Genomic DNA, 22984 nt, shown 5'->3' on the forward strand with positions numbered 1-22984 from the left:
ACTGAATGTGGAATTTTAGGCTTTCCGCGGATTGGTTTTGTGCGAAAACCAAGCAAATACGCACGATCTCGCACAAAAAGAACTTTTCAAATATCTATAAAAAAAACTGAGTTACATCAATTTTTGTCAATTGTTTTTTAACCTAATACTCAAATTTAGATTTTACACATACGACTATTCAGTATACAAAAAAATATAAGTTTCAAGGAGAAAAAAAAAAAAAGGAATTTCAAATGTTCAGTATCCTCTTCCCTTAAAACGCTGCAGTTGAACACAACTTCTCTAGCAGCCTGTACTTTGTGTATACAGGGCACGTTACCGCTATTGACACTTTACGTGGGTTCCCCACTAAGGATGAAATTGAATATTGAAATCGATAGTTAGCCTTCTACAAGAGCACCGTTTTCTGCATTTACTAACGTAAGCTTTCCATTGTGTAGTTTGTGCAGGGAACAAGGAATGAAGTAAATTACGATTTTTTTTACCTATAGTCGTATTTTATAGTGAGGATCACGTAAATGTAGTTTCTAAAAATCTAATTTGGCCATCTCTTCAGTGTTGCCAACTAATATCAGATATCACCAAAGAGGATAAAATTACAATTCTACGTACTGAAATAATAATAATAATAATAATAATAATAATAATAATAATAATAATAATAATAATAATAATAATAATAATAATAATAATGTATTAACAATAACAATATCTTTATGTTGTGAGGTTTTTCCTAAATGGTTCAATAATTTATGATCCAGTATATTTTTCTCCTGAACTTTTTGCATATTATGTTGGTAATTAGGATTAGTATGATCTAATATTAAAATCTATTTTATCTGGCAACATGAAATTCATTGCTTTGACTAAACAGTTTACGAGTCATGAGACCTAACCTAAAAATATATTTACTGGCTTGCATTTTCATCAGTTTCCTTTACTGCAAACCGAAATTGTTGCTGGCAACATAACTGTTAGAAAATACCTGTCAGTTGTAGTATTTGTCAGTACCAGAAATTAGAAACGAAGTTGGTAAAAGAAAGTTCAACCTGAAAGCTAGAAAATCACTATAATCCACTAGCATACATAGTAATAGGGGAAGAATGATTATGTTTCACCCTTAGGGTATTAAGTAAGGTGATCCAGACTATATTTAATACAAAGTTAACCAACTTTGAGCAAACTGTCTATTTCTTACCAGTAATAAAATGCAATACCGAGGGTTCCGCAGTTTGTTCAAAGTAACAGCACAACGTTAGTCGAGCTGAAATACCCTCGCCAACTTTTGGATAGTCCACCGCTGTGGAGTAACGGTTAGCACGCCTGATCGTGAAAAGAGCGGGCCCGAGTTCAAATCCTAGTTGGAACAAGTCACCTGGTTGAGATTTTTTCGGGGTTTACCCTCAACCCAATAAGAGCAAATGCTGGGTTCTGCGCTACACCCTGGACTCATTTCGCCGGCATTATCATCTTCATCTTGACTGCTTCTATAGTCATGTCATTCTACCATACGGGAATGGAACGGAATTTACGAGAAGGGGACACTATGGCCCAGCACTGCGACCTCATAAGATCTATTGCGCTAACCCTCAAGCTAAGTACACTCCCAAACCCACACCGGCTGAATCCTACACTAAGGTTCGCTGCGACGCTATTGCTTACCTACTGCTACAGTATAGTATGGAGGAATCTAAAAGACGGAACATAACATTTAACATTTAACGATTTACAGCTCGAACTTATTGATCTTCAATGTGACCTAAGGGCTAAAGATCGTTTGAATAATACTACTAGCCTGATTGAGTTTTACAAGACTAAACATTAGCAATAATATCCACGACTACACAGGCTGGCTGTGAAAATGATTGCTATGTTTGGCTCAACATTTATATTTGTGAGCAACTGTTTTCTATAATCAACTTTAATAAAGGCAGGCATCGAACATCTGTAACTGAGGTTTCATTACGATCAGTAGGCTACTGTTCCTTTCAGCTGCCAACAACATAAAACCTCGTGTTGATGTACTGATAAATAAAAATATAACAAAATGATATTGTACATTTAAGTAGCTATAGAATTTCTATTATTTCTGTAAAATAAATATTTCTTTATTAATTAATAATAGTCCAAGATAGTTTTGCAAACACTGAACGGGAATCCATTTCATAAACACTCGTAATAGTACTTCCTTTTGTGTATATTTTGTACGAGATCATCCCTTCTTCCAGTCCATCCTTATACAGAGCGCAGCTAATATCTGCATTCCGCTCATGAGCTGTGAGCCGGCTCGGAGAGCACAAACCTAGTGCAGGCCTGTACTAGACTGTGGTATAACCACAGTCTGCTATATACAGTCGCGAAGCTTGAGGTGATTTTTTGCAAATCTCACGATAAAGCACTCCAAGCGGTTAGCAACTAGAAACAATAGACTGTCCACTGTCGACTTTGGATTTAGAGTCGACTGTGTCGTATTTCCATCGAGTGCTAGGTCGTTGCGTATTTCGCATTGATGCTTGTGAAGAAAAATCCTAACCTCTATGTCTTATTTTGCTTCTAGATGCAAAAAGTGGTTAATAAACAGCAGGAGGGAAGATCTAATGACAAAGAATGAAGCATATCTTTATAATAATATAAAGTTTTTCTCTCTCCATTTCGAAAACACACAATTTATGAATGAAAACAAAAATAAATTAATCTGGAATGCAGTTCCAACTTTATTTGATGTTTCAAATAAACCTGTTATGTTATTACCTGCAGCTGAGAAACAAAAGCTTTGCACTAATTCTACGTCTGTGTCAGCTGATTCCTTGAATAATTGTACATTTTCAGACAACTTAGGCCTACTTTTTTTTCCAAAGGATATGTTTTTAATTATAGCTGTTAATTTTGTTGCTATTTTTATTTGTTTCTTTACTAGAGACGTAGAAAAAATAAGTCTGTTACAATAAAATTTATTGATCAGGTTTATTTCCAATTCTAGTGTGATTATTATTGCTTAACCTCATCCCACTTTGTTAACTACGTAAGCTTACACTACAAGTACCGGTACACGTACGTTACTCCCATTAATTCATATTTCCATTATTATTGTTATTATATTATTGTTGTAAAGGGAAATGCAAATTAATATTTATTGGTTTCATAGTTCATTATCGCTATAATCTTGAATGAGTGAAGCGATTATAGTACATTTCAGTTCGTTTTGCACAAAAATAATATTAACCTATTTCTTGCAGGTATCTTCGAGTTTATGGGGGAATTTAATATACTTCATTAAAATAATAAATGAACTTTATCCATTTAATATTTCAATAATGGAAGGAAGGTGTTAATTTTTCCAAAAGAACACGACAACGAAAGTGTAACATATTTTGTCGTCTGCTAGGAGAGATCTGTGATGATGAGGCGATAGTAGCGATCCTAGTGGTGGGCAACTACCCATGTTTGCATTTTTACTACATATTGAGCTTCGCGACTGTATATAGTAGACTGTGGTATAACCAAGTTTCGAGCAAGCAACCCTCCACCTCGTCCCCAGGTGTCGTCAGCCGGAGATCGGGGAATGCTATAGAATGATGACGAAATAGAGAAATGGTAAGGAATTATGTAGATGTCTAATATGGTGAAACATGATAACCCCGAGAAAAACCCAAACTGTGACCTCGTCCGCCACAAGTGTCACTATGGATTTTTCCTGATTGGGGCTCGAACACAGACCGCCTGTGTGACAGGCTGAAGGTCTGACCATTCAGCCATTGCAGGGTTTGAACATGCGGACCTAATACAGAGTGATTTATATAGAACTGACACATTTCTTTCTTTATTTATTTCAAAACGAATGATGCTAGCCACAATTTGTTATACTTCAAATTTAGAGAATCTTTAGAAGATTACTAACCTCTATAGCAAATGTTGAAAATTCTTTATTTATTCGGCTGGAAATTCACTTAATGACCAGTTTTTAACGTCAAATTAAGCAGGAGTTTTGATTCCCTGACACGAGATGCGCAGATGTTTATTCTTTATTCTGTATATTTATTGTCATCAAAATTGTTATTCTTTTAGAAGATATCCAGTTGTTTCCAATTTGTTTACCAGTCCCAGTATCGTCTTTCTTTGTGGGGATTACGAACACCAAATTCTCTCTGGTATGCCCTTTGAGTAGCTGTAATTGAATTCGTAATCCAGTATTGCTTCACAAGGAAGAGCCGTTAATTAGTGCGTACTGCATTTTCAGTGACTAAAACAAAATGTCGAAAACAGTTGCCAACAATAAGGAATAAAGAATAAACATCTGCGCATCTCGTGACAGGGAATCAAAACTCCTGCTTAACCAACCCCGGGCCAGAAGCCAAAAAGGTGTAGTAGTATGGCCGTCAAATTACCCATAGTTCATCTCTTTTTCCGGTGTGTTTATCAGCTGTTTTGTTCATATTATTACGATTACAAATTGTTTCGTGTTGTGAATATTTCAAACGTGTAGTCAAGTTCAACAGGAGTTATTTTTTATAAATAAGCTAATATTCTGTTCGGCTCAACTGTAGAATATGTCCGTTGATATGCCCCCCCCCCCCACCATGCTTTAACATATGAAGGAATGCCAACATCCTTCTTGATATGAGAAAGAATGTGGAAATGAGGTGTTCAGTTCATGTCACAACCATAACACTTTTAATAAATATATAGTGAAATATAGGCCTACACTGACATAATAATCTGCTAGTAGTCCTGTTACCTCCAGATCCATTCTAATCCGTTTACGTATGGCCAAAACCGCTAGTAGCAATTTAATATTTGGCATTTGGCGGTATTTCGCGGTGGATTATGGGGCGTAAAAGGTGTAGTTTGACGTCATATCCGTCGCACCGATTTCAAGCATATTTGGGTTGAAGTACTCCCTCCTTTCTTTTTATCCTCTCAGTGCTTAACCCTGCGTTACTCATGTTATAAATATTCTCACCATTGATCAGGTGGGGTTTCACAAACCCCATTTTAAATAACTAATATATTTTTCTGCAAGTTTCAGAAATCAGATAAACACAATTAAATATACTATTCTTAGTTCACTTAAACAATTTCTTAAGTGAACTCTTCTGGATGTGATTGAAAAGTATACAGATGCACAGAGTACACACTACAGATGTGGACAAATTATTAACAAAATTAACGATTTTTATGATATTTTGTTTACAGAATTTGACTTTTCAATTTAGACTACAGTTGACAATTTTGGATATTTAAATAATTACAGTAGACAGAAATATGCAAAAATGTCAACTGTAGTTTAAATTGAAGAGTCACGTTTTGTAAAAATATATAATAAAAATCTTGAATTTTGCTAATAAGTTGTAAATTATCAAAAATGTCAATTGCGTTGAAGAGTCAAATTTTGTAAAAATATGAAACAAAAATCTTCAGTTTTGCTAATAATTTGTAAATATCCAAAATGTCAACTGTAGTCCAAATTGAAGAATCTAATTTTGTAAAAATATACAATAAAAATCTTCAGTTTTGCTAATAATTTGTAAATATGCAAATATATCAAATGTAGTCCAAATTGAGGACTTAAATTTTGAAAAATATACAATACAAATCTTCAATTTTGCTAATAATTTGGAAATACACAAAAATGTCAACTGTAGTCTAAATTGAAGAATCATATTTTGTAAAAATATATAATAAAATTCTTCAATTTTGCTAATAATTTGTCCACGTCTGTAGCTCCATCTCTTAGATTTTCGTTGAAATATACGCACCGGGGTTTACCACACCCCACCTGAGTAATGCAGGGTTAATTTGATGTCAAAAACTGGTCATAAGTGAATTCCTAGCAGGATAAAATAATTAGGAATTTTCAACATTTGCTACAGAGGTTAGTACCGTAATCTCCCAAAGATACTCTACATTTGAGGTGTAAAAAATTGTGGCTAGCGTCATTCGTTTTGAACTAAAGAAAGAAAGAAATGTGTTAATTCTACATAAATCACTCTGTATTTTAATCACGAGTAATAAACAATCCATGACGGTTACAATTCCTGGAATGTGAGGTTGTCGTAGTCTATCTGTCTTCCTTGTTTATATAAACTAACCGATATTGTTTTAATTTGCCGTGAATCGACAGACTGTGATCAAGTTATGACCCTCCTCGCTCGCTGGCCCTTGTATTAGATTATCATAACCTCGTCACGCTGCATAGAGCTCGAAGCTAACCTCGTTTCACACGGGCACTGACAAGCACGCCCTCCAACACACTTCCGTTAATTTCCAAGGAAGGCAGACCCATCTGTATTGGCTTATGTGTCTTGTTCATGAAAATTTCAAATGACAATCCCATTTAATGCAGTGCATCCTAAAATAAATGTGTAGCCACAATAAACCGGTGTACATAGCCGTTACAAATTAACTTTGTGCGAGATCGTACGTATTTGCTTGCTTTCCGCACAAAACCAATACGCGGTAAGTGTGAAATACCACATTCAGTATTCCCAACGTAACACACATAACAATTTCCCTCTTCTTACCGCTTAAGCGCCATATTCATTTTACTGCTTTAGGCTTTTAACATATTATTTTTAGAGACGTTTAACATAGTAATAATTGAGGGGCGTTTTCACAAAACTCGTTATCTACAAAATCTTGTTTATTCCAAGAGAGCTATTTTCTAAAATACACAACTGTACATACCGAGTTTTGAAAAATCTCTTTTATTTCAAGTTGAATTTACTGATATACTTACCAACTTTAGCTTAATTCTGATAGCACCATTGGATTCTCCTGACCCAAAAACATAAGGATACGCTAAAACTTCAAAATCGAAAAAAATGTAGATAACGAGTTTTGTGAAAACGCCCCTCAATTATAAATTGGAAACTTACCACTGCAATTTCACCTAAATTACACTGTTAATTATTGTTTTTAATTATCTGCAAAAATTAAGTAAACTCTACAACACCACAAAAGTTACTGCATTTGTAATGCAAGTAACATTAAGGAAGCCGTGAAAAAATCAACAAGATTCCAGATGCGGATGTTATTACTGCAATATGTTATATAAATAATATTGTTAAAATATTAAAATGAAAAATAAATCATTACATAACCTTACCGTTTGTTTTAAGTTCGCATTTATAGACTGGGGGAAAAAAAAGACAGACGTGTATCACGGCCTGCTGGAATATAGTAAACACAGCAAACATTTTATAGCAACAATTTGAAGAGAGATATTTTTGTTTTTAAAAGTTGCCGTCATTGAACAGAAACCAAGATGGAGATTTCATTGCAACTAATTAGAAATTCCTCTTTCAGGTATGTAATAAACGATCTTCGCACAAAATAATGTACGATACACGAGCGGTATGTTTGTTTTCATGTTCTCGGAAATTAAAAAAGCTCAACTACGTTTCGCTTTTTCAATCTTTTCCTCGAACATGAAAACATCAACATACTGCTCTTGTAACGCATATTACTATTTTTTTTAACAACCATAGTCAAGAAACATAAATTTTCAGAAGAAACAAAAAATTATCTGTTGACACTTCAAGAATGAAATTCACTGTGTCGCTTCTTAAGGTGTTGTAGAAACTTGGGAAAACTGAAGTATAGGGTATTTTAAAAGTCAGTTCAAACATTAAACCGCTATAAATATTATAATATTTGAGATAGAGTTTTTTTTATTTTAATTGGTTATTTAACGACGCAGTATCAACTACTAGTTTATTTAGCGTCGATGAGAATGGTGATAGCGAGATGATATTTCGCGAGATGAGGCCGAGGATTCGCCATAGATTACCTTGTATTCACATTACGGTTGGGAAAAACCTCGGAAAAAACCCAACCAGGTAATCAGCCCAAGCGGGGATCGAGCCCGCGCCCGAACGCAACTTAGACCGGCAGGCAAGCGCCTTAACCGACTGAGCCACGCCGGTGGCTTGAGATAGAGAAAAAACAAAAACATCACAGTGTTGGGCAAACAACGGGGTTTACAAAACATTGGGAAGATGTCCGCCGTTCTCTTGTTCAACGTACAGCATTCTGTCTGCGACACCATGCACAGCATTTTGCAGATAATGTCTTGGAATATTGGCAATTTCTTGCGAGATGGCATCTTTCAGTTGCAGTAGGGTTGTTGGATGTATCAGGAAAACTCCTTCAAGATAACCCCACAACCGAAAGTTGGTCGGATTGAAATCTGGAGATCGCGGAGGCCACATTGTTGGAAAGTGCCTACTGATGACTTTGGTCGGAAAACGAACCTCAATTACGCGTGTTAACTCCACCATTAATTTTTAGTAGGTTATTTTACGACGCTTTATCAACATCTTAAGTTATTTAGCGTCTGAATGATATGAAGGTGATAATGCCGGTGAAATGAGTCCGCGGTCCAGTTACTCAGCATTTACTCATATTGGGTTGAGGGAAAACCCCGGAAAAACCTCAACCAGGTAACTTTCCCCGACCGGGAATCGAACCTGGTCCACCTGGTTTCCCGGTCAGACGCGCTAACCGTTACTCCACAGATGTGGACAATAATGAAATCAGACAGACTGTTACAGTAAACGGGGAGCGCTACTACAGCATGTTACAGAACTTCGTCATCCCTATACTGAGGAATCACGATATAGAAAACATAATCTTCATGCAAGATGGCGCTCCACCCCACATCTTTATTCCTGCAAAACAATTAATTTTGACGATCGTGTTATTAATATCACTTCAATAACATCTACCCAAAACGGAGCGGCGTTATGTAGTATTGTGACTGGCTAACAGATGGTATTAGTTTGAGGAGGTGTAGTGCGCTCTCAAGGGTGAAAGAGCACCCTAGTGGGACTTCATCGGACATTGAGCCTACATGGCTCGACAGATTTAACCACGTAACTGAGTTACGAAACTACAAGTCATTACTAAGGCTCGGATTCTTAGGTTTTAATCTATTAATATTACGGCCTTAACTCTGCCAGTAGAAATAAATGTATTAAATAAATAAATATTATTATTATTCTTTCACAGAGATCGGATGCAGTTAATACTTATATAATTTTTAAACGATAGACACTATACCAACTAATTTAATTATTTCCCTGTGTTATTTACTACCTTCTTCTCTACAGAGACAATATTTTCATACATAATAAAAATTACATTGCCATTGTAAGCGAAAACATCACATGAGAACTTCTTTACAAATTTACGTAAAACTGCAGCACGTGGTGCTTCTAACTGTGGCATTTAACACGCATACATAAAGCACACTCACATTGAGGCTTTGAAAAGACTGGCGGCGGCAAAGTGGCGAGTATTAATAATTTCATAAATTAATATTGAAACTTGCAACGTTCCAACATTACTTTGTTTGTCGGCAGCTATAAAACATAACATGTATACAATCCTTTTGACTCGTTGATTGTATAACGTATTGAGGTTATGCTACCCATTGCTCATTATTATATTCGCAGAACAAGAGCTAATGAGACGGTACTGTTTCGAATATGAGTTTCATCTTAAATTACAAGAACGGATGAGATCAGGGTTCCAAATTTATGTAAATATGAAGTACTAAAATGATCATGATTTTTTTTTCTGTTTCCGGTACTGTAAAGCAAAATTTCTCTTCTTGGGCTATTCCATATGAAATCGATCAGTAAAAAACCTCACATTTTTTATACTCTAATTTTTCCCCTATTTCTACAAGGTGCTGAAGGGAGTACATTTTCAAAAATATACTATCGAAAGTCAAACGGTTTCCGTATTATTGAGCGACAAATTTAGCGTAGACCTATTTTATAAAAACAAGCCTCTTTCAGCGTTCAAAACTCTGGAACCATTTACTGCAGAACATTGAACGAGATCTCATTTTGAAACTGACATTTGGTAGGTTATGTTAAGAAGCAATCCTTATTTTTATTATACACAGAGAGACTGATAATCTGATTTTACTTACTTTTAGACTTTTTGCCAATTTGTAAAAATGTAAAAAAATATTGAGAAAAAACCTTGCCTTATTAACAGGGATTCGGCATTGTTTGCTTAGTGGTACGGCAATAAGTTTAGAGGGTATTAAATATATTATTTTCACACGCCTAGACTTGAACGGCGCAGTACCGCATGCACTGGCCGAGAGCTGAAGATAAGCGAGCGTTGGGCGTCATTTTACTCCTGTGTTTATGAAAACCTGTGATAAAGCTAGCCCAGCCATGACTGCTAGGTGACACATCACGTGTTTATGTCTCCTGGCCTTGCTTACCTCGGCTAGCTCCCGCCTCACAGTCAGCTGGTTAGTTCACGCGTGTACTATTTATTTTCTTTATTTGATATTTTCAATACTTTCTTATCAACGTGCCATCAGTAGAAAATGTGTGTTTATTTGTACTTTGAATGCGGAATCTAACTTTATATTTTAAAAATATTTTTTCCTTGGCAAATTTCTCCATTTCCATAAAAAGTAAGAAAATCTGTTTATATGTCAATATAAACTTTAATTTCTCAGCATCAAAATAAACCATGATTTTGATCATTGGGTGAAAAGGTTTCGGAGCTACAACAGTTTAAAGTTGCAAATTTTATGGAAATATAATAAATTTAAATATTTTTAATTTTAACACTATGAAGTTCTAATGCCTCAAACTTTACACAAAGCTTTGTATCACAGTTCTCTACGTACAAAAAAACGTTTTATTGCATTTAGAAATTGTAAGGTCAATTTTCTCTATATTTCGGTCGATTTGAGATGGAATAGCTCTCTTAGAAAGTCTGAAATTTAAAAAAGGCGAGACAATTAATAAAACTGTCTTGGCAACTCAGTTGACAGCCTACTCGGGTTCGAATTCCGATGATTGCAAAATAGGAATTTCACTAAGTAATTATTTTGTAATCTTTTTCTTGTATTTCCGACTTCTTAATGTTTTGATATTTTGCATTGTTACAATAGCAAATACACCTTTTTCATAATCGACCTATGGATAATTTGTCTTCCGCTATAAGTAAAGATTAATTTTTGGTCAAAGGACCCGGGTTCGGTTCTCGGCGCCAAAGCGAATTTTTCTCCTCTTATAATCATTGCTCCGGTCTAAAGTTAATTTAGGGATTTTTGTCATTTTCGGTCTTTCCAATTCATAATGGAAGTATACTTTTTTTAGTGGGTTATTTTACGACGCTTTATCAACATCTTAAGTTATTTAGCGTCTGAATGAGGTGAAGGTGATAATGCCGGTGAAATGAGTCCGGGGTCAGCACCGAAAGTTACCCAGCATTTGCTCATATTGGGTTGAGGGAAAAACCTCAACCAGGAAACGCCCCAACCGGGAATCGAACCCGGGCCACCTGGTTTTGCGGCCAGACGCGCTAACCGTTACTCCACAGGTGTGAACTGGAAGTATACTAGATTTACAACAACTGCGAACTTGGGTTCGAATCCAGGCGATGGAGTTGTATTTGTAGTGGAAAAAGCCAAAGTTACTCAGGGTTTTTATCGGGGTTCTCCCGTTTCCTTCTATAATTCCACCGTCACTCTTCATTGTAATATTTATTATCATCATTTTAAGAGTAACCATCCACACAGATGCAACATTATTTAGTATTGTTCCTGGTGTGCTGATGAAGTCAGTTTGAGAAGGCAAAATAGGTTTTGGGGGGACGAGAGGATTGGAAGGGCATTGAGAAGGCAAAATAGGTTTTGGGGGGACGAGAGGATTGGAAGGGCATTCAAGTAGGACTCCATTGGAACCTTAAGGCATGCGGGCTGCCAACAACAGATGACACCACACAGCTTACAGCGAGTCACGATATATACAAAACCCTGACTGATCGGTCTTAAAAATCATTCTCAGTATAGAAATATAGAACATACTTTTACATGAAATTGATTTGTGAGTGTTAGCCGATTTTTATAGGTTATTCTGTGTGTATATAAACTGTCATTTAGACCTATCATAAAGTAGAATTAGGATATGAATTGTAAATAACTTAATTATGTATCATGTACAGTTAATATTTCATTATAGCCCGTGTAAGCTTGTTAATGTGCATGAAAATGACTTTTATATGTAAGTATGACTTTACTATTTTTGTCATTGTTTCATTATGTAATTTCACTTCTGGTAGTGTGGAAGAGAAGGCCTCATGGCCTTAACTCTACCAGAATAAATAAATAAATAGATAAATGAATGAATAAATGAATGAATGAATGAATGAATGAATGAATGAATGAATGAATGAATGAATAAATAAATGAATAAATAAATAAATAAATATGTAAGTAAGTAACTAAGTAAGTAAGTAAATAAGTAAATAAATAAGTAAATAAATAAATAAATACGTAAATAAATAAGTAAATAAATAAATAATAAGTAACTAAGTAAGTATGTAAGTAAGTAAATAAGTAGATAAATAAATAAATAAATAAATAAATAAATAAATAAATAAATAAATAACTAAGTAAGTAAATAAGTAAATAAATAAATAAGTAAGTAACTAAGCAAGTAAGTATGTAAGTAAGTAAGTATGTAAGTAAGTAACTAAGTAAGTAAGTAAATAAGTAAATAAATAAGTAAATAAATAAGTAAGTAAATAAGTAAATAAATAAATAAATAAGTAAATAAGTAAATAAATAAGTAAATAAATAAATAATAAGTAACTAAGTAAGTATGTAAGTAAGTAAATAAGTAGATAAATAAATAAATAAATAAATAAATAAATAAGTAACTAAGTAAGTAACTAAGTAAGTAAATAAGTAAATAAATAAATAACTAAGTAAGTAAGTATGTAAGTAAGTAAGTAACTAAGTAAATAAGTAAATAAATAAGTAAATAAATAAGTAAATAAGTAAATAAATAAATAAGTAAATAAATAAATAAATCAATAATAAATAAATCAATCAATCAATCGATAAATAAATAAATAAATAAATAAATGAGAAATTGTAAGACACATTAATCCCACTAGAGGCTGCATTGCTAGCCTTCAGGCCTCTCATTCCTATGAAAAGAAATAAAATCTGTGCGAGATCTGATAGCACTTGTTACGAACTTGTTAGGAACGCCGAAAACATCAACAAATGAACAAATTCTGATACTTATGGTGAATGCTCTCGAAGAAGTTCGTCGAGCGACATGTGAGGAACTTTCAGAAGCTACGGGGATTCCACCAACTTCAGCATTCAGTATTTTGACGAATGATTTGAATAAGAGACAAATTTCTGCGCGAATGGTCCCTCTCTGTTTGACTGCTGAACAGAAGCAGAAACGCCTGAACATCGCAAACTTGCTGAGACAAAGATTCGACTTGAAGGCCAAGGTTTATTCATTCATTCATTCATTTTACTTTATTTATTTAATTTATTTATTTTATTCTTTATTTTATTTATCTATTTTATTTTATTTTTTTAATTAATTTATTTTATTTATTTAATTAATTTATTTAATTTAATTTACTTATTTTAATTCATTTATTTTAATTTAATTTATTTATTTATTTATTTTAATTAATTTATTTTATTTTATTTATTTAATTTAATTAATTTATTTTATTTTATTTATTTATTTAAATTTATTTAATTAATTTATTTTAATTAATTTAATCTATTTATTTTAATTAATTAATTTATTTTATTTTGTTTATGTAATTTATTTAATTTATTTTACTTTATTTTATTTTATTTATTTATTTTATTTTATTTATTTGTTTTAAAATTTATTTATTTTAATTTACTTAATTTATTTATTTATTTATTTATTTTATTTAATTTATTTATTTAATTTATTTAATTTATTTAATTCACTTATTTTATTTTATTTATTTAATTTTCTTTATTTTAATTTATTTCATTTATTTATTTTAATTAATTTAATTAATTTATTAATTTTATTTATTTTATTTATTTATTTTATTTATTTTATTTATTTATTTTATTTCATTTATTTAATTTATTTAATTTATTTATTTTATTTATTTAATTTGTGTATTTAATTTTATTTATTTATTTTAATTAATTTAATTTATTTATTTATTTACTTATTTAATTTATTTATTTACTTATTTTATTTATTTATTTATTTATTTATTTTATTTATTTATTTATTTATATTTCATTCATCCATTAATTAATTCATTCAGTCATTTATTTATTTATTTATTTATTTATTTACTTATTTATTTATTTTTAGAATTGCCCCTATTATGAATTAGACACTTCGAGCCGGAGTTGAAATCACAATCTTCAATTGTCTCAGTACCCAAGACACGTATAGGCTCCATTTCTAGCTCTCGTTATCTAAACACAGAGTATGCTATGCACGAAAGTAACATATACGTCTTTCTTCCTTAAGCCTTCCACTGCAACTGACGTAATTTTCATTGGTGTTGTGTCATCGACACAGTTCTACCAACCTTGCATTATTTATGAAATGACTCTCGTATATTAAGAACCCAAACTATGAGAAAAGATCGTGGTGATTATGATAATGATAAGATGATTATAACGACAATAGCGGTAATGATGATGATGAAAGTGGTGATGGTGATTATGATGACGTCTACAATTACGAGGTAGCACTGAAAAAAAAGTGATTACAATCATAACGTTGGCGATTATAATTGTTGCACTTTATGAGTTGTTGGTCTGTTGAATATAAAATGAATAACGTGTTACGCCATTATATTGAATGTTTATTTCAGTTCTGAAATGTCTCATTGTCAACAGCTTCGAGCATGAAGTAAGAATACTGTTTCTATTCAAAACTACAGACAATCAAGTTTACCAAGAAGGACTTGGGGAAACTAAACAGATGAAGTTCTCGTTTCTGTCCTCAGATATGAAGTAGCCAAAAGCTATTTTAATTATATGGATGCCCGTTACTACATTTAACAGACTTCAACTACCTACACATGATATGTTGACAAAAGCTCAACTGAGTATGTTATCGGTACCAAATGAAAGGCATATATTAAATACAGCAAGCTTAGACTCTGGCAATACAGACGACGTGCATAAATTTATTATTAAAATAATTCTTGCGTTCCTACCTAGAATATTATTCCATTAAGACAATGAGTTCGCAGATTAAAGCGTACCACTTATCTTCAAACCCTCAGCTTCCAGTGCGTCCCAGTGAAGTCAAGGAAAATGCCACTCTTTTCGGAGAAACTGTCACAGTGTCGAAGCTAAGGTGTAAATACTGGAGGTTGCAAAAATCTGCTAATTACCTTATAGCCTATCTTTTTATATATCAGTCGGTCTGGTTGGCGCAAATGGTATAGCGCTGGCCTTATATGCCCGAGGTTGCGGGTTTGATCCCGGCCCATGTCGATGGCATTTAAGTGTGGTTAAATGCGACAGGCTCATGTCAGTAGATTTACTGGCATGTAAATAGCGATAATAGCATCATAAAAGCTAAATGTTATGGATAATAGCGAAATATTATCACAAATCCAGATTAACGCTACAACAACACACTTAAGAAATCGTCAATTGTTATATTATAAAAAAAACAAACACTTCAGCACATAAAAATTCACCAGTGTTAAAAATATGTTCAAATTTCAATGAAATATGTGAAACATGGGATCTAGATTTCAGCATTTCTTACATGAAGTAGGTTATTTTACGACGCTTTATCAACATCTTTGGTTATTTAGCGTCTGAATGAGATGAAGGTGATAATGCCAGTGAAATGAGTCCGGGGTCCAGCACCGAAAGTTACCCAGCATTTGCTCATATTAGATTGAGGGAAAACCCCGGAAAAACCTCAACCAGGTAACTTGCCCCGACCGGGAATCGAACCCGGGCCACCTGGTTTCGCGGCCAGACGCTCTTACACGAAATATAAACATTTTCTTATTGATATACTGAAGGTAGTTGATTTTAAATACTATTGTTATCTATTTGTTACTCTGTAATTTTCCAGTTGTAGCTATATTTTACATTTTTGGCTATGATAGCTATACTTATCTATTTTTCATTTATTTTTATTTTTTATTTTTTATTCTTATCTATATCTGTGTCTTTTATTTAGGTAGTATCTATTTGTCTGTTGTTTTTTTTTTATTTTTCATTTTTAATTTGTATTTACATTTTGTATCTTGCATTTGTATCTGTTTTATCTCTGTTTTCATGTTATATGCAATTCTATGTTTTAAACAAACATCTGTACTGTCTATTGTAATTGGGGCTTTGCCCTGTTAAATAAATAAATAAATAAATAAATAAATAAATAAATAAATTAATAAATTAATTAATTAATTAATTAAATAAAATAAATAAATAAAATAAATAAGTTAAATAAATAAATTAATTAAATTAATTAAATAAATAGATAAATTAATGAATTAATTAAATTAATAAATTGAATTAATTAATTAAATTAATTAATAAATAAAATAAATAAATAAATAAAAATTTAAAACAATAAAAGAACTCCTGCGGCACAAAATTCCGAGACACCGGCGACGCTGACGTAACCTCGGCAGTTGCGAGCGTCGTTAAATAAAACATAACATTTTTTTTATACATCAGATGTTTCTTGGCTTTTATATCAAAATATTTTGTGACACAGCCTCCACAAGAAGATGATGATCATTCATTTTCACTCCCAAACAGAATACAGGTATAACATTATAACTTAATTACCTCAGAGCACCCTGTTAGCCAAGGATATTTCTTATACCTTGAAAATTTGAAAATTTATATTTTATCTTCTTCCATTCGCTATTAAAATACCACTCAGCAATGCAGCGCATTCACAGAACACAAATATAGCGCAATGTACTATTGTGACGGAGAGGCTAGCCGCGTTTCGTACCGACATGTAGCGAATCAATACTCCCTCCCCGGTCTCTCCTCAAGCTTGCGAGTCAAGATCGTAGCCATGCCTTTAGAGGCTTCTTCCACAAGCCTCTCGCACTGAACTCTCCATCCTGGTATGACTGCCAACAATGAACTTAATATAGTGTGTCCCAATAAGAACGCCGGATTTAATTATACCATTGTAGATATGAGGTGGAACAGAACAGTCATGCAACTGTGAGGAAGACAATGGACTATTTTCTTGATAGACTGGGATATTTTTTTGGCTGTGAATGGTTCTGATTTTGAGCATCTGTGATAAAGTTTGGTTAGCAGTGTTTTGTTTAGTTTTATGGCCTACTCAACATGATTTTACATACTTGTCTCAAATTTAAAGTTCACGAAACAAGCTTAATAAATACTTAAGAGACAAGAAACGGGAGAATGGGTAAAGTTGATATGCATTCATACGTAAAATTTAATGAAGATTCGGAATATGTAAATTTTAATACAGGGTGCCGTTTAAAAAAATTAGTTTACTATCACACCCTGTATGTCTGAAAAATTGTTTTCGAACACTGGAATAATACTTATAAATGGCTTTTAAGGAACCCGCAGGTTCATTGCGGCCGTGACATAAGCCCGCCATCGGTCCCTGTCCTGAGCAAGATTAATCCAGTCTCTATAATCATATCCCACCTCCCTCAAATCCATTTTAATATTATCCTCCCATCTACGTCTCGGCCTCTCCAAAGGTTTTTTACCCCTCCGGTCTCCCAACTAACACACTATATGCATTTCTGGATCCCCCAATAAAATGTTCATGTGATATCTAGATAACTGATCAAAAGTACGTTCCAATTCCTCATAGAAGCTATCCTTTATATGGTCGTCTTTCTCTTGTGTAGAGGCGTGAGCATTTATAACGACGATAACCTGTTACTGAAAAATTCGACCTTTTTACTGCTGATTTTATTCTTTTATTAACAAATAATCCTGTTCCTAATTAGTCATTATTGTTTCCTTCCCCATAATACAACAAGTAATCTCCTATTTGTGATATGCCATTCCATCTAACCTAACCTCTTATACTCTCAAAAAATCTATTCTATATCTAGCTAGTTCTTTTGCTAATAATGTTACCTTCCTGTTCTATAAAGACTAGTTACGTTCCACGTACCAAATCTCATAACCTTATTCCTTTGCTGCGGTCGTGCCAGAGAATCAGTCCCATTCCGAGGCTTATTGTAAGGTTTCGTAATAAGCTGTTTTTACGGTGATGGGTTGTTAGCCCTTCGCCCAACTCCCAAGCTGGAGGACCACCCCTTATCAGCTGTCCACGACTGCTTATTCAATATATTCACAGCTACCCTCCATATCTGGAGGCCGTCTCCTCTATCCGCAACCCAAGGACGCGCCATGCCGTGGTGATAGGGACCCACAATACATGGACACTGGAATAATATTGTATAGTTTATCTCCAACAGTTTTTGCATAAAACTTTTTTTATGAAATTAAAATTTAAGACGTTATAACAATATTCCATACTTATTGTTCACCTTGTATACCATTTAACAGTAATAGTCGGGCATGTTTAGCCTACTTGATATATTGTTTTTTTTTATTTAGTTTTTAGTCAGTTATTTAACTACAATGTATCAAATATTAGGCTATTTAGCGTCGATTTTTTTACTTGATTATTTAACGATGCTGTATCAACTACTGGGTTAACATCGATGGAATTAGTGAGATGGTATTTAGCGAGATGAGGCCGACGATTCGCCATACATTACCTGACATTCGTAAATAATTGATTAAATGGCGATCTTACTCTTGCTAATTATGTAAGCATGTGTGGCTTACAGCTGTTTCGGTGCTACTTGACACCATCCTCAGAGCTTACTAGATCTCGGCGCTATCTCAACTTCGCTGCCTGTTGTATGGGTGCGTTCGTGTGATGAAGAGTTGTGTCAAATAGTGTGTGTTCTGAAATTGATCTGTGTGTTGAGTATTTGATTAGGGTGTGATTTAGTGTGTCTGTATATTTAGTATCGTTCTAGTGTGTTGAGTTTTTGGTTTTTGGGTTGTATGTGTAGGATTTCCATGTCTGTATTTATGTTATTGTATGTATGGTTAGCATTAGTTATGTGTTAGGCATATGTAGATGTATTGTGTCCTCTGGTTATTGCTTTAATGTGTTCTTTGTATCGAGTTTGGAATGATCTGCCTGTCTGTCCAATGTAGAACTTGTCGCAACTATTACATGTGAGTTTGTGTACACCTGTGTGGTCGTATTTATTTGTTTGTGTTGTTTATGTGTTGAGATGTCTTTGTAGTGTGTTTTCTGTTCTGTATGTTATGTTGTATTTCTGCTTTCTGAATGAAGATGCGATCTTATGTGTGCTTTTGTTTTCATATGTTAGTGTGATGTATTTCTTGTGTTCTTGTGTTTGTGTTGTGTTTTGCGTGTTTTTGTGTTTGTTAAGTTTTTGTTTTGTCTTTCTTATGATGTTGTCCAATATGTTTGGATTGTAACCGTTTTCTTGTGCTATGTATTTGATTGTGTTCACTTCTTCATTGTAGTGTTGTTGGCTCATGGGTATGTTGAGTAATCTGTGTACCATTGTCCTGAATGCAGCATGTTTGTGTTGTATGGGGTGGTTAGATGTGTTGTGTATGTGTGTGGTGGTGGTTGGTTTTCTGTATATTTTGAAGGTGTGTTTGTTGTCGATTTTTGTTATGGTGATGTCTAGGAAATTTATGGAGTTGTTGTTTTCAAGTTCCAGTGTGTATTGAAGTTTTGGGTGTAATTTGTTTATGTATTGGTGTAGTTTGTGTATTTGTCTTTTGTTTCCTTTGTATAGTATGAGTATGTCATCTACGTATCTGTGCCAGTATATTATGTTGTCTGCATATTTGTTGTGTTCATTGTTGAGTATGTATGTTTGTTCTATGTTGTGTAAAAATATCTCTGCTAGTATGCTAGATATGGGTGATCCCATTGGCAATCCTTCTGTTTGGGTGTAGTATTTGTTGTTGTGTGAAATAGTTTTGCTTCGTTATGATGTCTGTGATTTCGATGATTTCTTCGATGTATTCTTATGGTGTGTTGTTGTCTATGAGCATTTGTTTTAGTATCTGTAATGTGTCTTGACATATTGTTTTTTTTATTTAGTTTTTAGTCAGTTATTTAACTATACTGTATCAAATATTAGGCTACTTAGCGTCTATTTTTTACTTGATTATTTAACGATGCTGTATGAACTACTGGATTATTTAACATCGATGGAATTTGTGATAGTGAGATGGTATTTAGCGAGATGAGGCCGAGAATTCGCCATACATTACCTGACATTCGTCTTACGGTTGGTGAAAATCTCGGAAAAAACCAACCACGTAATCAGCCCAAGCGGAACTCGAATCCATGTACGAGCGCAGCGGATTTTTAATGTTAAGTGTTAATCATCATCATCATCATCATCATCATCCTTCACGAATTAGGCCTCTGTAGACCTGTTTCGACCCCATCTTCTTAAAGGTCTTCCTGGTCGACGATGTCCTCTAGGTTTATATTGCATCATAATTTTTGGGATTCTTGAATTTTCCATTCTTCTTACATGATCTAGCCAATTGAATTTGTATCTGCTAATTTTTTCTTCTACTGACTCTACTTCTAATTGTTCTAAATTTTCTTCATTCCTTTTTCGGTCTAAAAGAGTATATCCTGCTGTCCTCCTGAAAAATTTAATTTCCGTTGCTTTGATTCTGTTCATGTCTTTTTTCTTTAATGTCCAAATCTCGCTTCCGTATAAAAGGGAGGGTAATGCTAGTGTATTATATATTTTTATTCTTGTAGATTTTTGTACTAATTTAGCTTTTAATGTATTGTTTATTATTCCTAGAATTTGTGTAAATTTGGTAATTTTCTTGTTCACATCTTTCTCATTTTGATAAGATATTTCACAACCCAGATAATTAAAATTTTGCCCTTGTTCGAGGCATTGGTTATTGTGTATTATCTTACTTCTGACTGGGTCTTGTCCTAAAAATGCCATTACTTTTGATTTTTGTGCTGAAATTTCCATCCCAAAATCTTTTAATATTTTATTTAATGTATACAATCCTCTTTGTAAATTATCCTCTGAATTGGAAATTATGATTTGATCATCGGCATAGAGTAAGGTATTTAATGTAAGTGTTAATTTGGATATGAAATGGGGTATCAAAGAATATTATTAAAAGGAACAGTGAAGTTGGTATGAATAGCCCTGAACTTACCTTCAGGCCTATAGCGCATCTCACATTGATCACGAACTTTGATTTTGTGGTGTTGCAGGGCTAGTGCGCTCCCCGGTGATGCTGTTGCAATCCAGCTGTCCGTCTGTCCACCATGTAAGCTCAAGACATCGCTAACAGCAACAACAAATAAGGAGGAAGAATGGCCAACACGGCGCATCTAGTCCGCCGCCAAAGCTCTCAGAATCTAAACCCTCAGCGATCTTTGGACCGTCTGGAGATGAAGGAGCTGCGAGGAAGGCTGGTCGTGGAGAACGGCAACTCCAATCTGTCCCACAATTACGGAGCCACCAACGTCGCCTTTGATGACACTAGTCCTAACACCAAGGCAAGACGCTACAAGCCTAAATAAACAGAGAAAGACAAACACAAATATTATGAATTTTTAGACTTTCATGTTGAATGTGTTCAAAGTAGACTTTTGGATATACCAGGGATGCATAACTGACAGAGAGAGAGAGAGAGAGAGAGAGAGGTGGAAGCATGGGGAAAGCATTGATTCCTCTTCCACAATCCACAGGCGTTGAATGATGACTCTGTGATCCGTCCCCAACCAGGGTTGCCAGACGTCCTGAATTTCCCAGAATTGTTCTGGATTCTAATGGTGTGTCCTGTTATATTTCTCCCGGAATGTCAAAAAAAGTTGGAAAAATACAATTTTTGCTCACTGTTATAATAGTACATTATGCAACGAGCCTATAATGATAGTAATTAAGACGCGAGTATGTTTGTTTATGAAATGAGCGCAAGCGAGTTTCATAATTTTCATACGATCGTCTTAATTACCATTGTAGTCAAGTTTCATACGACTTTTTATGCTCGATCATATTTCTAACTTGAAATTATTCATAAGTATTCATGTTATTCTTATCTGACTGAGGAGCGGAACTGACCTTGTGCAATACCTCGTAAATTGTGAGATGTGCGCAGACGCGAAAGTATTGATTTTTTCCGAGAAACAAATGTCGACATTGACTTTGATATAATCTAGAGAGTAAAATAAACATTAATCTTGATATAACCTTGAAGTTGAATTAGACATTGAAAAACGAGATGACAAATTGAATTTATTTGAATATTATTTACAATTAACGCTAATTATTATAGTAACAGAACTGACTTTATTTCAAATATAGGTGATTTATTGATTGATTGTTGTCTTTCGATTGCATATCCGAGAATAATCTATACTTGCGCTTTCATATTGCTACAATGGTACTTTCTGATTGGTGGAACACCTGAACTTTAATGAATAGGTGTACTTTAATTAGGTCCATTAAAGGGCTGTTACCAGATGTATAATTACTACATTTCGGTATGGTCCAGCATAAAATTATTTTTAAAATTCCTTATTCATTTTTTCAAGACCCTGTCCAACCTATTCGGTTGTATTGAAACAAAAATGATAATACTATAGTATATAATTAGGTAGTTTATTTTAAAGGGTGATTCACGAGACTTACCGTCCCTTACGGAGCATATTTCAGAAGACATTCTGAGCAAAAAATGTCATATAAACATTTGTCCTAACCTCAATATTTTCAGAATTACACTAATTTGAAGTTGATTATAAAATACCATTATTCTTGAATTTTAAGGGTAAAAGAATGTTACAGACAAAGAATGAACTATTCAGGAGTATCATTTCTTTTATTAGCTAATATTCTGAAGCTAGAAATGTGTTGTGAATTCCATAGTTGCTTCGTACAGATTTTTTTTCTATTTTAAACTATAAAATTACATTTTCTTACGCATTTATCACAGCAATATTTATAAATCACGCCACTCTTGTAAATTCTTCAAGACTGTACATTAGGATGCATAATTTAACTGTAAAGAACAAATTCCTAAAGTCGTATGGTTTGTAACAATTTTTGTGATAAGTGCGTAAGAATGATGTAATTTTTAGTT

The 22984-nt window shown here is 33.6% G+C and overlaps 1 protein-coding gene across 2 annotated transcripts in view; it reads left to right on the top strand.

Moving 5' to 3' along the window:
* Nucleotides 1-22984, top strand: part of LOC138703705 (sodium-dependent neutral amino acid transporter B(0)AT3) — a 221968-nt gene that overhangs the window by 173784 nt on the left and 25200 nt on the right. Inside the window, exon 2 of one of the 2 annotated variants that reach the window (XM_069831812.1) lies at nt 21114-21401. In XM_069831812.1, the coding sequence (XP_069687913.1) occupies nt 21216-21401 (186 nt within the window). In that variant the 5' untranslated portion in view covers nt 21114-21215. Of the gene's footprint in view, nt 1-21061; nt 21402-22984 lie in introns of those variants that run through there. The other variant, XM_069831813.1, reaches the window with a different exon arrangement.

Source organism: Periplaneta americana, chromosome 7 (assembly GCF_040183065.1).
Source record: "Periplaneta americana isolate PAMFEO1 chromosome 7, P.americana_PAMFEO1_priV1, whole genome shotgun sequence".
In the NCBI taxonomy this organism is placed as follows: Eukaryota; Metazoa; Arthropoda; class Insecta; order Blattodea; family Blattidae; genus Periplaneta; species Periplaneta americana.